This window comes from Leiobunum rupestre, chromosome 2 (assembly GCF_980474605.1).
Source record: "Leiobunum rupestre chromosome 2, qqLeiRupe1.1.hap1, whole genome shotgun sequence".
NCBI classification, from domain to species: domain Eukaryota; kingdom Metazoa; phylum Arthropoda; class Arachnida; order Opiliones; family Sclerosomatidae; genus Leiobunum; species Leiobunum rupestre.
The window spans coordinates 85,652,541-85,668,190 of NC_143385.1; the positions used below are offsets into that span (position 1 = coordinate 85,652,541).

Sequence of the window (15,650 nt, forward strand, 5' to 3'; positions counted from 1 at the left end):
TTTTGGCATTTTCGTGTCCGCTTATAAAACAAGGTCTATTTGAAAATCAGCCATGGTACAGTTGGTACTTATACTTGCCCGCTGTAAACGTTGTGGCCGAAATGTTAACTTGATTTGAAAAAAGCTGTTGGGAATCTCCGTTATTCGAAGCCATCAAGAAAAAGGAATAATTAGTGTACGGATCCAGCTTGGCAACGACGTAGCTGCGCAGAATGCCCCGGATTCCGTTCTTAGCGATAAAAGTGGTACTTCCTGTTTTCTTCCACGAAATAGTGAAACCGTCCAAATTTCCATTTTTCACCTTTGGTTCCTTCCAAGACAAATCGACACTCCCAGGGAGAATCACCTTTGCTTGGAAATCCACAGGCTCACTTGGTTCTAGAATTCAAATCAAAACATATTATTTGTGCAATTTTCTGCAGTGTGTTGTTATCGCAATTTAAACTTTTATCACAAAAAATAGAGCGTTCTATAAAATCGGCCCAAAACAGGCCAAACTTTTCATACAGACTATAGAGCTAGTTCAGCAGGTCTAACAACATTTGTTATTCTTTGGTTTAAGATAATTCGGTTTATGTCCTGTCTTTATATGAATATTTTAGAGACGTACCTTTTAGGAGTGGTAGGAGGGACACTAGGTGTTGAAGTATGTTTGGGGTTAAGAATATTTTCATGATCTAAGTCTCTATTTAAACCCGTGGATTAATTTGGGACAAGTATTTTGCTTATTTGCCATAATACATTTATTACAAAAATCATTTAAAATAAGAAAAACGGCGCGGAAAGCCGGAAATGAATGAAGCCTAGGCTAGCAACTACGCCACTCCTAAAAATCGACTGCTCTCAATTTCTGACGGGTTTGCCAGATAAATATTTTTCTCTCACACGAAAAACCGGCCACACTTTCACCTCCTCCGAACTCAAAAGGGGGAAAGCACAGCACACCGATTTTATAGAACGCTCTATTGATTCCCTGTTTCCAAATTTCCAATTGTCAGAAACCCAGAAAACCCATAATTTCACTATTTCCATCTAGCCGATCTTTGGCCTCATAGTGATGGCATAAGTCTATAATGAGGTAGTCTCGTAAGTGTGTCAGGTAGTCAAAACTAGTGACAGATATGTTTGGAACTACGTCGAATTTATTTTATACCTAAATAGATAAGCGCCTCTAGTGTTAAAATAACGTAACTTAAAGGGAATAGAACATCTAACACATCCTTTATGAATGACCTCGAGAATTTCAGGGTTTACCTCCGATCGTATTAAACCGAATGATTTAGTCTCAAAGCTTGGAGTAGAAGTATTCTGGAGTGGAAAAGTCGGGCGCCACCTGCGGCTTTGTAAAATTCCCATCATGCTCTTTTTGGTCGGACGTCATCAAGCCAGAATGATGGCAGACAAAGCTGACGTCCGACCAAAAACCAGTTTAACCGGGTAGTCTGGGTAATTCTAACAGCAATAGGTGGGAAAGGACGTTCTTATTACCGCTATGGCATTTTCCACTCCAGAATACTTCCCTTCTCCAAGTTTCCACTCGGCGGTCGAGATTTCCGCCTATTTTAGGGGCAATTTTACCAGTTTTCGCCGGTCCCATAGTCGATTTTCGCCGCCACAATCCCTCCCCCCCGTTTTCGCCACAATTCGCCCCCCCCCCCCATAGATTTACCTTAATTTCCTTTATTGTCACTGCTTATGTTTCTTCTCTTTATTTTCAATCTAAGATCTAGGCAATATATTTATTTTTTACAAAAGGTAACTATTTGTTTTTTAAATAAAAAAATATTTTAGATAAAGTTTATCTCTGCCAAAAAATTGAATGGGTTGCCATTGGGGGCACAGTAAACGATGATGTTTTAGTTTTTCTGACTGAAAATATTTACGCCGCAAATTTCGCTGTTTTCAATATTTTTCGCCTTTTCGCTGGTTTTAAAATTTCTGGTGCTCACCAAGACAGTTTTCGCCGAGAACGCTCTTTTTCTCCGCTAAGTGGAAACACTGCGTCGTAGCACACCTTGTAGCCAAGCCCCTCCTTGAATCATATCATTCCACGTGTAAGATCGAGAGGGAAAACACCACACGATCCTTATAAAAAATCACTTGACCACCATCGGCGTCATAATGTCATGGCCGACCTTAATATGTATTCATGGCAACGAACACAGGTGAAACCCACGAGCAAGCTACGTTTAAATATGTAGTCATTCCCACTAAATATTTAACATGCAGAAGATAGGGCACACTTATGCTAAACGTAATTATAAACTTATAGAAATAGCATGAATGTATTCATTTCAACCGTGAATATCGAACTGCATTAGGTAGTCTATAGCCTCAGTCGCTAGGATGGGAGGGGCTTAGTTATTATGACGTGGGTCACGCGCCACCAATCATAAATTGTATTGAAGGACAACGTTTTGAAACTTGACTAGCTTTCAGAGCCTAGGCTTAGCGCGAAATTTAATTTCTTAATTGTTAATACACATCTTTTTGATTGAACGAAAATATGTAAGAATATTAATAATAAATTCCTTTATTTATGATTATTAAGTTATGTTGTAAAAGTACAGGTATTTTTCTAAGAATCACGAGTCATTTTCTTCGCCTGTTAAAACGCACAATCCCAGAAACGTTTTGTGGATCGAGTCCACGACCATATAACATAATTTCTTTCAAGGAACCTTGGTCCACGACAAACGCCCGTTTCCTGATTTGCTCAAGTGATTACGTAAAACGCGAAAAGGCACCGGCCTTCTTAGCCCCAGATGGTAGAAAGGGTAATGATATACAGGGTGTCCACTAAAAAATGAACCAGGGTGAATATCTCAAAATCTGTTTTAGGTGCGATTTTGAAATTTTCAAGTTGTATACAAGATGTAGGGGGAAACCTACTAGGGAAATGTCGATGACCTTGAACCATGTCTTCAAGGTCAACCAAAAACTAACTCGAGAACCGTAAGTGTTAGAAAGTTGGTTCCAATTAGAAAAGTGTTACACGTCACATTGTAGGTCTAATTAGCTTTGATTCGATCGGATTTGACCAAAAGGAAGTCAAGGTCATTTTTGAATGTCTTTGAAGACACGGTTCAACACTACTTTGACGATAAAGTGGTGATTCACAAATTTCCTATTGAAACCTAGTTTCTAAAGCCAATGGATCGCGAGATAATGTTTTCACACCTTAAACCACGTCTTCAAGGTCATCCAATTTTACAAAATTGAAAAACTTCGATGTAACACGAATTGGTTTCGAGTTATGTGCGTTTTCTTTCAATTTTCATTTTAACAACCTTTGTGATTCTGAAAAAAGAGTTCTTCGACTTCCTATTGGTCAAATTCGATCGAATCAAAGCTAATTAGACCTACAATGTGACGGGGAACACTTTTCTAATTGGAACCAACTTTCTAACACTTACGGTTCTCACGTTAGTTTTTGGATGACCTTGAAGACATTGTTCAAGGTCATTGTAATTTTTAAACTAAAGCCCCTTATTCCTGATGAGGATGTGTAGCAAATTTCAGTACTCTAACACGAGTATCTTTTGAGATATCAGCTCCCGAGCCTCGCTTACGACACATTATCAATTTAAACGAACTTCATCTAGCATTTATCGGCTTCCTATTAGTCAAATCCGATCAGGTCAAAGCTATTTGTACTTAGAAAGTCACGTGGAACACTTTTCTAATTGGAACCAACTTTCTAACACTTACGATTCTCACGTTAGTTTTTGGATGACCTTGAAGACACGATTCAAGGTCATTGAAATTTTTAAACTAAAGACCCTCAATTATGATGAGGATGTGTAACAAATTTCAGTACTCTAACACGAGTATGTTTAGAATTATCAGCTCCCGAACCTCGCTTTCGAAACGTTATCAACTTAACGACCTTCTTGTTTTTCATCTAGCATGTCTCGGCTTCCTATTGGTCAAATCAAAGCAGGTGAAAGCTATTTGTACTTAAAAAGTCACGTGGAACACCTTTCTAATTGGAACCAACTTTCTAACACTTACGGTTCTCGAGTTAGTTTTTGGTTGAGCTTGAAGACATTGTTCAAGGTCATCGACATTTTCACAGTAGGTTACCTCCTACATCTTGTATACGACTTGAAAATTTCAAAATCGCACCTACAACAGATTTTGAGATATTCACCCTGGTTCTTTTGTTTGTGGACACCCTGTAGTTCAATATTCATGGTTGAAATTAATATATTCAAGTTAAAACATAACCCTATCATAAGGTCCGCATAAGCAAAGGTCTAGCCCAAATTTTAGACGATCACATGCATTAAGAGGTAGGTATTCAAAATCTGCACCTCCTAGTGGTTACGTTATCAACTACGCATTTCTGAAATAAATTGTGGGAAATGCATTATGAATGGGCGCCAGCCGTGCGCGAACGTTTTTAAACTTGGAACCACGCGGGAGAAATCTTAGCCCTTAGCACCGTAGCAAAGGCTTATTCACAATATAAATAGGCTAGCGCAGGTTCGGAATGGATAATCTTATTGGTTGGCTAAGACATGGCCAACTTCACGCGCTCACTACGCTCGCACCAGGCGGCCTACCCAAAAGATCAAAAATAGCGAAATTCGTTCTTTGCCGCTACGGAGGCGCTGGAGCCACCTCCGGACCTAACTATTAGCATAGAATCGAATGGAACGATTATGGTTTTTCGTTACTTTAAGGAATTTATTGAAAACTATTCGATATATTCGTCGATGTCAGAGGTAGAATAAACCTTTTTCCATGATTTACAACCCTTTTCAAAATTTTCTAATTCATTTTTCCCGCCGAGATCGACTATTTACAAAAGTGCCACCGCTCAGGCGCCAGTGAAAATCACGTGTTTAGAATGGAAAGTAAACAAACCGACATGTGGAATTTTTCATCAAACGTTTTAGTTAGGATTTTAAACTATTTGATGGCAAGTAGATAAACAATTAAACTGATATTTAAAGTAATGCAACTAAAATTTTAGCGTAATGAGCATAAAAATACTTTAATATTTTTATGAAATAATTTGTTTGACGTAAAAGTTAATAATTGCATTTTTTCATTAAATTTTAGAGACATATATAATTGTAATAATAGTGATAATGAACGAAAACATGAATGAACATTGGTAAAAAAGTATGAATACTGGTAGATATGAATGAACACTGGTAAATATGATTATATGAATACTCGTAGATATGATTGAATACTGGTAGAAATGAATGAACACTGGTAAATATGAATACTGGTAGATATGAATGAAAACTGGTAATTATGAATGGTAGATATGAAAGAATCCTGGCAAACAATGAAGTATCACTGGTGTATGGTGATCAAAATATGAAAATCCATAATGAAAATGAAAGACCTTTACATTTTCAGAAGTTTTCTCGATTGAGGTTTGTAAACTAGTTCCTTTACTTTCTCAAATCAAATTTTCCTAGTTATGTTATCAACTACGGGTGGTATTATTTTGTCACAGAAAAATTTGGCAGATATCGAGGAATGAGGGACATCAAAATTGCAATGCAAAATTGGACACCTGGTAAGTTTCGGCAACACGGGAGATTCAATATTTTCGCTAATTCTTGTTGATTCTCGAGAATAAGGAAGTGCTACCTCAATGAAACATTACAAAATCCTTATTTGGGTAACTTATAGCTCCTCTGTCGGATGTTTTAATAAAGTCTAAAAGTGTTGAATTTGAGAAGGGTCCGGAAATGCACTCCAGACACTAGCTACAAAATTCAGCTTGCTCCATTTTCTGTACCACAAAACCAGCTACGTAAGCCAAACTTGCCAATTTTAAAGTGGTTCGTTGCGTGTCAGGCTCTGTACTCAACGCATTTGGTATCATATAAGTTGGATACTGTATAGCCATTTTATACTAGAAGGTTGGGTAACGTACCTTCGGAGGCCTTAGAGCGAACTATACAATAACTATCCTATTATAATAAGATACTAATATTTCTTAGATATTCCCACCAAGGGAAGAGAATGCAACCTGGCAGCCACTGGGGGAAAACTACAACTGACTATCAGGCTAGTCAGTTAACCACTCCCATACTAGTTTCTGACTGCTACTAACCACTGACTCTACAGCTCTGCCTCTATGCTCTTAAAACCCTATCTCTCTCTCTGCTACCTCCTTTTATACCAACTCCCACACTGGTGCCACCACCCGCGCCCTTGGGAGTTAGGCCTAATAACATAAGAGTTTGCCTGTTTGGCCTACTAGCAATATGACTGCCACTGACCAGGTTGGCTACAACTGTGGGAATACCGTAGGTATTGCCGTTTTTTCCAGCGTTCGTAATTTAAGACCTTTACGGTAATCTGTTTCACAAAAATGTTAACTACATACAACGCTCAATTCTGATCGGTCATTTATTTGAAAATTATCCCGAGAGATATTTTCTAGCCACGTGCCTCTCAACGCCCCACCAGAAGGAAACTCGTGGAAACAAACTCCAGGTGTTTTGCCTTTTACAGATGGGTCATAGGGAACGCAACTCGAAGGCATTTTTGGGTAATTTATACAACAATTATTGATATGTAACAACTTTAAATAATAATTGAAAAATGAAATAAATATCTTTTTACATAAATCTAATATCATTCAGCATTAAGTAATTATCAAGTGTTCGAATTTCCCGCCGCGAAAATTGTTTTAAAAGACAACAAATCTAAAATCCAACAAGGCTTAACTATTCATACAAACTATTTAAAAATTACCTAAGTAATGAAGTATTTGAGGGGTTATTTTTGGAAATTGAACTTTTAAGTTATAACCTAAGTATAAAATAAATACAATTTTCTGATATTTAAATAATTTCCAGTACTATGTACTCTTATGGTCAAGTTTCGCGCCATAGAAAACCATGTTATTTATATCGTAAAAGGAGCCGACTTTAAGGTCCGGAAGTAGCGCTCCCAACGGCCGTCGAAGACACTAAAAACCAAACTTTTATTTCGCGCCAATACATGGATTTGAAATTCTTTGGGTAGGCCGCCTGGTGCGAGCGTAGTGAGCGCGTGAAGTTGGCCATGACTAAGACAAATGCAGATAAATATTGCTAAGACCACGTGCTTAGATTTTTTTATTAGAATGAATAAAATAAAAATGGACGAAAAAATGCGTGATATTATCGAGATTCACGCGTTTTGAACTTAAAAGTCCTTCCTTTTGACGGTTTTATTTTCACGTGAATAATTACTTTTAGCGTCTATTTTATCGCTTTAAAACCTAAACTTAACACTTGTCTTTGCAAAATGATTCATCAGAACCTAAAACTGGCTGATGGTATTTATTTTTCAAATGTGAGATTTGCGTGGCATTTGTCAACCCGAGAGTGGCTGCTCAACCAAGTAAGATAATATTTAAGATGTAGAAATTTGGAAAAAGATGTCACTACTGGCCTATCACCGTACGTTCATTTTGTTATCATGGACAATGCCGTAAACATGGGGCTCTATGCTAGACCTTTACTTATGGGAACCTTATGATAGGCTTATGGTAATATCAATAATACAATAGTGTAGCTACTTTTTCGCGAAAAACCAAGAAAATATTAGATCTCAGCAACAATGTATTTATTTCAACTTGGGGACAATGACCATGTTGGGACGATCCGTGGCCATCATGCTCGAATGTCGGACTTCCACTTCACTCGCGGCAGAAGACGTTGGTTTTAAGGAACCAATGAGATACCGGGCTGATTTTATTTTTGTTATAGAGAAAGTGCTCACTGTTAGAGCGCTAGGGGGATTGCCGGAGCAACACTACAACTCCTCAACATGGTATAAATTTTTCTTGGTGCCAGCTAGGAGCAACAAACACAGCACCCCACACAAGGAGAACGCAACCCGTCAAAAGTCGTGCATTTTCTTATGTACAATTTTCATTGGTTAGACGCTTCCGGAAATTGTCTTCTCCCTTTCCATAAAACGCTCAGCGTAAAGGTTCGTCCAATGAAATTTGTACACAACACTGCGTTAGCGTGTTTAAAGGCTAGCTGCGTTCTCCTTGTGTTTGTTGCTCCTATATATAGGTGCCAGGAAATGCTTCCTAGTTTTGTGGTTATTTTCTAAACCCCCGTTTCATTTATTCCTAGTGTTATTGGCTCACTTACCACCTGCCGATGTTCGGGTCGTGAGAACGGTACTATTTCCTCTACAAGCGACATCCTTCCCAACGGGCAAATTGTACGCAAACAGGCTGAAGGTATAATTTGTGAATATTTTTAACGAGGTGACTGTGTAATTTAGATTATCAGCTGTCACATTGATCTGATTGTCGTTCGCGTTATTCCATTCCAAAATATATCCGTCCACAGTTCCTGTCACGATGTCGGGTGATTTCCATTCCAATGTTATTGACGTTTTGGTTCGGTTTGATAATTTCAAATCCAATGGCGCTGGGATCGCTAAGGAAAATTCGAGTTCCATTAGTTATTTCCAAGAATGTATTTGGGTTAACTAAGATGGTGTGGGCAACATTCTGTTTGCCTCGTGATTCCTAGAAGAAAAACCACGCCCCTCCGCCTTCCACGTGTAACTATAACTATAAAAACCCAAGGCACCACCTTAGGCTCAAGTCGTCTAGCGACTTTTAATGCCATTAATTCAAGTGGCCGGGTTACAATGCGTAGGTGGGTGGTGAAAAGTCCTTTATGCTACGCGAGTCAAGACAACAGCTCCCTACACTAACAAGTTTTTTTGTGGAAAGGGGAAACCGAATCAATGGGGAGAGATCTTACGAACTTAACGCAGAAGCAGTTGTGTCAAAAGCTGAGATCGAACCTGGCTCCTCTGCTAACCACTCCGCCACCCCACGATCGTTTGTCCTGGTACGCAGTCTCTCCGAGTTACTCGGCTTCCCCTTTCTATAAAACCTTCCCGGGGTAATGAGGGCATGATGGGCTTGCCACCACCCTCCTAAGAATCATTGCATTAATACAAGCACAGCTAGTATTTGTATAAGTCTTTAAGGAAAATAGTTCCATTGTGATATAAATACCTATTATTAATAAGAAATTAATTTAAATTTTCTGAAAACCACATAACAATTTACATTGAAATATCAGCAGTTTTTATTCACTATTGAATGCTGAGGAACAAGATTTGAAATCCGCATTCTACGTCTTAACCAGTTTCAGTGATGGAGGGCTCGGGTTCGAATCCCGCCCGATACTAACGCAAATTGAAAAATATACACAGGTTGTTTTTATTTTCTCGAAAAAGTGATTTTTTTTAAAAAAACTATGTTTTCTAGAAATTTGTACTGTACATTATACGTGCCGGGGGACACTTTCTACCAAAATTGCATCTAAATCGAAAAATATATCCACGTTTTTTGAAAATTTAAATTTTAACCGCTAGGTGCTATAAGAAAATTGTCAATGAGAAAATTGTAGAGCGTGACCGGAAACGTACAAATATCGTTGGCGCGAAAAAAAATAGACGTCTTGTTAACTGAAAAAAATACGACTTGAAAAAGTGACAAGTTGGGCAAGCTAAAATAACGTTTTTTGAATTCCATTGGGAAAGTCAGAAATTTGTTAATCTGGTGTTTAATGCAATAAACACCGCTGAAAAATCAAGGAGGCAATGGCGAAGAAGGTATTACACGATTGAATTTCGTAGGATGAAAAATGCAAGGGAGTCAGATCGGGCGACCTTGCTGGCCAGTGTACGGGACCGTTTCTCCCTATCCATCGTTGTGGAAATTCGTTGTTTAGGTAATCTCTCACGGCTCTGTGATAATGAGGTGGTGCACCGTCTTGCTGAAACCACAGTCTTGCTCGTTTGTCAAGTTGTTGTTCTAGCTCATTTCTCAAGAAATCTAACTAACTCTGGCCATTTAGATTTTGCGGTAAGAATACTGGACCAATTAACCGGTTTCCAACAAGACCAATCCAAACATTCAAGCGCCCAAATTGAAATTGGTGACGGTGTTCATATCCCCAGTGTGTTGATTTGTGTCTTCCCAAACATGATTATTTTGGTGATTGTAAGGGTCGTCTCTTGCAAACGAGGATTCATCCGAGAAGAGCATGTTGCGGAGGAATTGTGGGTCGTCGTGCACGGAATTTAGCAGCCAGTTGCAAAACACCAGCCGTTTTTTAGCGTCTCCATCTCGTAAACCGTGGTGAAGCGTTGCTCTGTAAGGATAGTACTTATGCCTATGTAAAATTTCCTAAATGCGAGTTTTACCGCAAGCCAAATTGCATTAAACACCAGATCAACAAATTTCTGACTTTCATAAAGTTACACTACTCTCTCAATGGAATTCAAAAAAAGTTATTTTAGCTTGCCCAACTTTTCAAGTCGTATTTTTTCAGTGAAAAAGACGTCTATTTTTTCGCGCTAACGCAATTTGTACGTTTTCGGTAACGCTCTACAATTTTCTCATTGACAATTTTCTTATAGCACCTAGCGGTTAAAATTTTAATTTTCAAAAAACGTGAAAATATTTTTCGATTTAGATGCAATTTTGATAGAAAGTGTCCCCCGGCACGTATAATGTACAGTACAAATTTCAACTTTCTAGAAAACATAGTGTTTGAAAAAAATTACTTTTTCGAGCAAAAAAAACACCCTGTATACTACACCCAATGACAAAAAGAGCGCTTTTTTGGAAGAAGCTTTTCCCTAATTCCAAGAAACTGCGAACGCGGTGGTTACACTTTGTCCCGAAAATGCGTACGCTTTTGCAGCCCAGACCCACAGACTGACAGACACGGTTATTGTAAAACCCCTCCTAGATGGCTAAGATTTAATAAATTGGCCCAAAAATAGTGATCATTCTATGTAAATTAACACATTTCTCACGAGCTTTAGCCGAAGCTTATTTACACTTTGTCGGACAGTAATGACGTAAATCGGCAAACAGGGGATGACCAACTGGAGGAATTTGCTCGGAGGTCTATTTACAGAATGCATCGGACAGCCGACGTTTGTGAATGTTCCTTAGCACTTACACGATGAGCAGTCTTCGTAGTTAAGGCCAGTACCTTCATCTTTGTTTGAATATTCAGAAATCGCGGCTTTCATCTAAGAGAAATGGTACCAAAGTCAAAATTTCAGACAGCTATTCCAACCGCCTCTCATTAGCACTGTGTAGGAACACTGGCTATCCTCGGATAGCTTCCTAATCCTATATCAGTATATGTATGTACTTGGATAGTCTAAGGAAAACTACGGTGACCCTGATGATTCTCATAGAAACGGGTGTGGTTTACAACAGGGATTTTCGGCTAAACTCTGTTCCTAGTCGACATTCAGCCTTGTCTCTACTTCTTACTTGACTGTCGCGGCACGACTGAATATTTATCGAAGGTTGACCTTCCCTGCTAGGGCTATACCCATTTAAAGAACGTCTACTAGAGAGGTGAATTTTTTTATGTCTATATCGCACGTCACCGGGTTAAATTGCGTAGGAGGGTGGTGGCAAGCCCTTCATGAATCACTATTAACGTTAAACTCTACAAATTTTTATGGAACTTGGAGAAAAACCACTCTAACTAGTAGGTAAAGATCTTACGAACTAATAATCAGCTAGGCTAGGCTAATACCCCAGGCACCACCTTATAGGCCCAAGTCATCTAGCGACTTTTAATGCCTTTAAACAGGTGGCCTGGTTACAATACGTAGGAGGTTGGCGGCAAGCCTTTCATGCCACGCGAGCCAGCAGCTGCCTACACTATCTTTTACCTTCTAGGAGCAACAAAAACAAGGAGAACGCAGCTAGCCATTAAGCACGCTAACGCAGTATTATGGGCAAATTTCATTGGACGAACCTTTACGCTGAACGTTTTACGGGTGGGGGTGAAGACAATTTCCGAATTTTCCCGTTCCGACGGCCGCAGGCTCTAAAGCGTCTAACCAATGAAAATTGTACACAAGAAAATACACGAATTCTGACGGGTTGCGTTCTCCTTGTGTGGGGTGCTGTGTTTGTTGCTCCTAGATTACCATTAACCTCTAGAAGTTTTTATGGAAATGGGAAACCCCTTTAACCAAGGGGGAGAGAACTGGCAACCTCAAAGCAGTAGGAGAGGTTCCAAGTTTTCACTCAGTGTCACAAGCTGGGATCGGACCTGACTCCTCTTGCTGCGAGTTGAAAGTGCTCACCAAACAAGCCATCGCACTTTACGTTTCTCAACTCCTTGACTTTCCCATAACTATTTTAGACGTCAAGCAAAATATCCAGCGCATTCAAAATTAAAACTAAATCTGACTTACTTGATTTTGAACTACATCACATGTTATATCTAATACCAGACCAGAACAAATCAACAGGGTACATATATTAAAATAACTGTTGATCCATTTAAAGACAATCATTGTCGATTCTTTATTTCATTACTTTAATTTGGCTATTCCTTAAAATGTCTGTTTCTAAAATGTATACACTTGCCACTGTCTGTTGATAGTTAAACGCGCGGAAAATGGTGTATTCTGTTGATATTAGAACAGCCCTCCCTACGCCTACTTAGCTCTGTTCGCACTCTGTCCAAATGACTACGATGCACTTTCATTGAATTCAATCTCGGTAATCTTCGCTTCATTATTTCGACAGTCTGCTGATTGTTTTACGGCGATAACGTTTATTAATTAAATCTTTTGTCGATTATAGTTTGAAAGATAAAACGGGGAAGCACTCGAGATACACAATAGGTATATATAGATAAGTTCGTAATCGACATTCATCGATTTTATATCGCCATGTCAGATGTAAACAAGTAAAGGCTGTAGACCTTTACGACACTGTTATTCGTAGCACCATAAGTATTAAAACAACACTTTATGTGAGGTGATGGAGTGGTTAACACTTTCGCCTCGCATTAAGAGGAGCCGAGTTCGATCCCAACTGGTGGAACTGCTTTCGCGTTAAATTTTCGAAGTTATTTTTTCACTGGTTAAAGGGTTTCCCCTTATAGTTAATATCAAAAGTGGATATTAAAACAAAAAGTATACTTTGATATTCGAATCCAGCCTTTGGCCGTACACCTCTTGTAATCTGAGACCTCCCCTTTCTCCCTATTGGAACTAACCAATCAGGCTTTAGCTTTCTCACGTCATATGTTTGTTTATTTTTTTTCAAAATAGTACAATCCGACACTAGCGATCCCAGCGGAGATTCTTTGCAATATCGTCCGTTTGAATAACTTTATCTAAGCCTTTGCTATTTGAGGTTACGAGTTATGACTGCCCTAGCTAGTTTCAAAAGTTTGTAGTCCTACATCACGAAAATCATTAAAAACTATGAAAGTGTTACATTGAGTTTGCTGGTTTTTGCAATCCGAACTTTTCTTCCGCGGCATTTTATTAATATAAATTAATTTCGCGAATCGAAATCCTACCTACAGTAACCGACAACGAAATGATTCTTGAAAAGTAATACACGTGACCAATATCGGCGAATAGTTGTTTAAAAGAAAATTGTAAATCAAAAAAATATTTTTAATTCCCTAAAGATTAAATTTATATATTAACTCCGATTCAATACGAATTTAAATTTAAAGGCGATTTAGTTTTTCTTTAATTCTCCTAGGAAGCAAAATCTATCGGCTCTATATTTTAAAGCCTATTTTCGCATGTTCCTGCGCGATGACCGTCAATAGTAACCTTACGCAAAGGGGGATGAAAGCAATTTGGCCCTGAGAAGGGATTTCTCAGGTTACATGGAGCAAGGAAAGGGTGATGAAGTATACTTTTTGTTTTAATATCCACTTTTGTTAATAGTTAGTGTAGGGATCTGTTGTCTAGCGAAGCATGAAGGGATGGCCACCACCCTCATACGCATAGAACCGGTATTAAAAGTTCACCTTACTGGACCCTAAATTGACCTTCACTGGCAGCCATATTGGTTTTCCGCACGTACCCGATTGCAACGTATATTTAATGTTATTATGTATTAAGTTTTTCTTAAGTATTAATAAATGAATATATAACCGTTATACATTAAATTAAACTTTTTAAGTATACAATGTTGTTTCTTTTAGATACTCGCACGGGATTGTTGTACGTAAAAGGTACAGTACCTAAAAAATTAATTTTTAGAGAAAAAGGATAGACGTGAAGTAGCTCTTTTTTCAATAGATGTCGCTAGCGTCGAAATGAAAAGGCGGTACTTATAAGTACCCCTGGCGGTGATTGGATCGTTTGTAAATTGGTTAATAACATAAATTACAGCAATTATAAACAATATTTTTACCCGGGATATATAATTTAGGTTAAAGTCCACTAAATAGAGTATAAGCTGTCTAACTATAATCCTCTGCAATGGCTCTCTGGCGACGTTATCATTTGGCTATTTTTAATTTTAGTTTCCTTTGCCATAAATAGATGGCATCACGCTCTCCACTAAAGTGGCGTTTTTTGAAGAATCTGAATGATTCCTGGCCATCTATAATAACCGTTTATTCCCATTCGACCGAAATCCCATTCGACCGAATCCCATTCGACCGAAAGAATTTTAAAATGTAGCCCAATTAGCGGGGTGATTTGGTATTTTATTTATAAGGTATGTACTATCGAAGATCCATGTTTAGGTTAGGTTAGGTTAGGTTAGGTTAGAGTTGGTTAAGTTTACTATTTCAGTTTTGGTTCAGTTACTTTTCTTGACTAAGTGAAGATAAAAATATAATTCATGCTCATTCCAAAAGCCAATTTATATAGCAGCGTTCGGTCGAATGGGACACATAAAAGCGTTCGGTCGAATAGGACACATGAAAACCGCACGTTTCGGCGGAATTCGGTCGACTGGGACACCTCAAAAACCGCCTTCGGTCGAATGGGATTTCGGTCAAAGGGAATAAAGCATAATAACAGGGGTTTTTTCATGTGGCGATGATAGAGCTGCCACTTGCTTATTCTAAGACAGATAACCATAAGTACGACACTTAATCTTTTTCGACACTAACACTCTCGCCCTGCTCCAACTTGGACTCGCAATTGAACTGAGTAGTATATATTATCGTCCTTTGTAGTAGCAATTTCGAATTGAATTGGGCATATTTGATTCAGAGAGCGCTCTGTGCTAAACTAAACTTCATTGGGCATTAATTACCAGTGCCAGCCCGTGGCAAGTTTTAGGACGGAGCGAAATCCGATGATGGCGCCCCCCTTGCTTTCCCCTAATATAAAAATATTTTTTTCCCTTTACCACTGAGAGGCGCCCCCCTGAGACTTGGCAGCCGCTCCGTTCGCCCTGGGGTAGGGCCGGCCCTGTTTATTACCTAAATCAGTTCGATTATATTTTTCTCTAATTGACAATCTTATCCTTACTATGTTACTTATGACTCCACTAACAACGAGATGAACAGAGCTGTTTCGCACCGACTTTGTTTGAACCATAGATATAAGAAATGTATATAAAGGTCTAGATAAATTTCGGGGCGTCTAAGCCTAACATAAAATACGGAATTGACACCTAGCAGACAAAGATGGGCACTATCATATCTTTTTTCAATCTGATACTTTTTTTGAACGATTTAAGAAATTTTCTTTAAAATTCTATCAATTTTAATATGATTTTTAACACAAAAAATTCTATACAAAGAAAAATTGATTTTGAAAGGTTTCAGAATACCTTAAAAAAATTGATTGATTTGTGATTCCCCATATCGTTACGAAAATTTGATTTT

General features: G+C 38.5%; 1 protein-coding gene across 1 annotated transcript; it reads right to left on the bottom strand.

Annotated features, from left to right (window-relative positions):
* Positions 1-46: 46 nt before the first annotated feature.
* LOC149960195 (immunoglobulin superfamily DCC subclass member 3-like) lies at positions 47-12,409 on the bottom strand. The gene is made up of 4 exons (XM_090167407.1): positions 12,244-12,409; positions 10,980-11,052; positions 8,130-8,423; positions 47-378 (listed from the first exon to the last, which is right to left on the bottom strand). Exons 1-4 carry the CDS (start codon positions 12,343-12,345, stop codon positions 47-49), a joined length of 801 nt encoding a protein of 266 aa, XP_090023533.1. The 5' UTR covers positions 12,346-12,409.
* Positions 12,410-15,650: the final 3,241 nt, after the last annotated feature.

Coding starts and splice junctions, on each gene's coding strand:
- LOC149960195 (XM_090167407.1), bottom strand. CDS start 12,345: ATGATTGTCTTTAAATGGATCAACAGTTATTTTAATATATGTACCCTG. Junction 11,053..12,243: donor GTGATGTAGTTCAAAATCAA/GTAAGTCAGATT, acceptor CATTTCTCTTAG/ATGAAAGCCGCGATTTCTGA. Junction 8,424..10,979: donor CTACGAAGACTGCTCATCGT/GTAAGTGCTAAG, acceptor AATTTTCCTTAG/CGATCCCAGCGCCATTGGAT.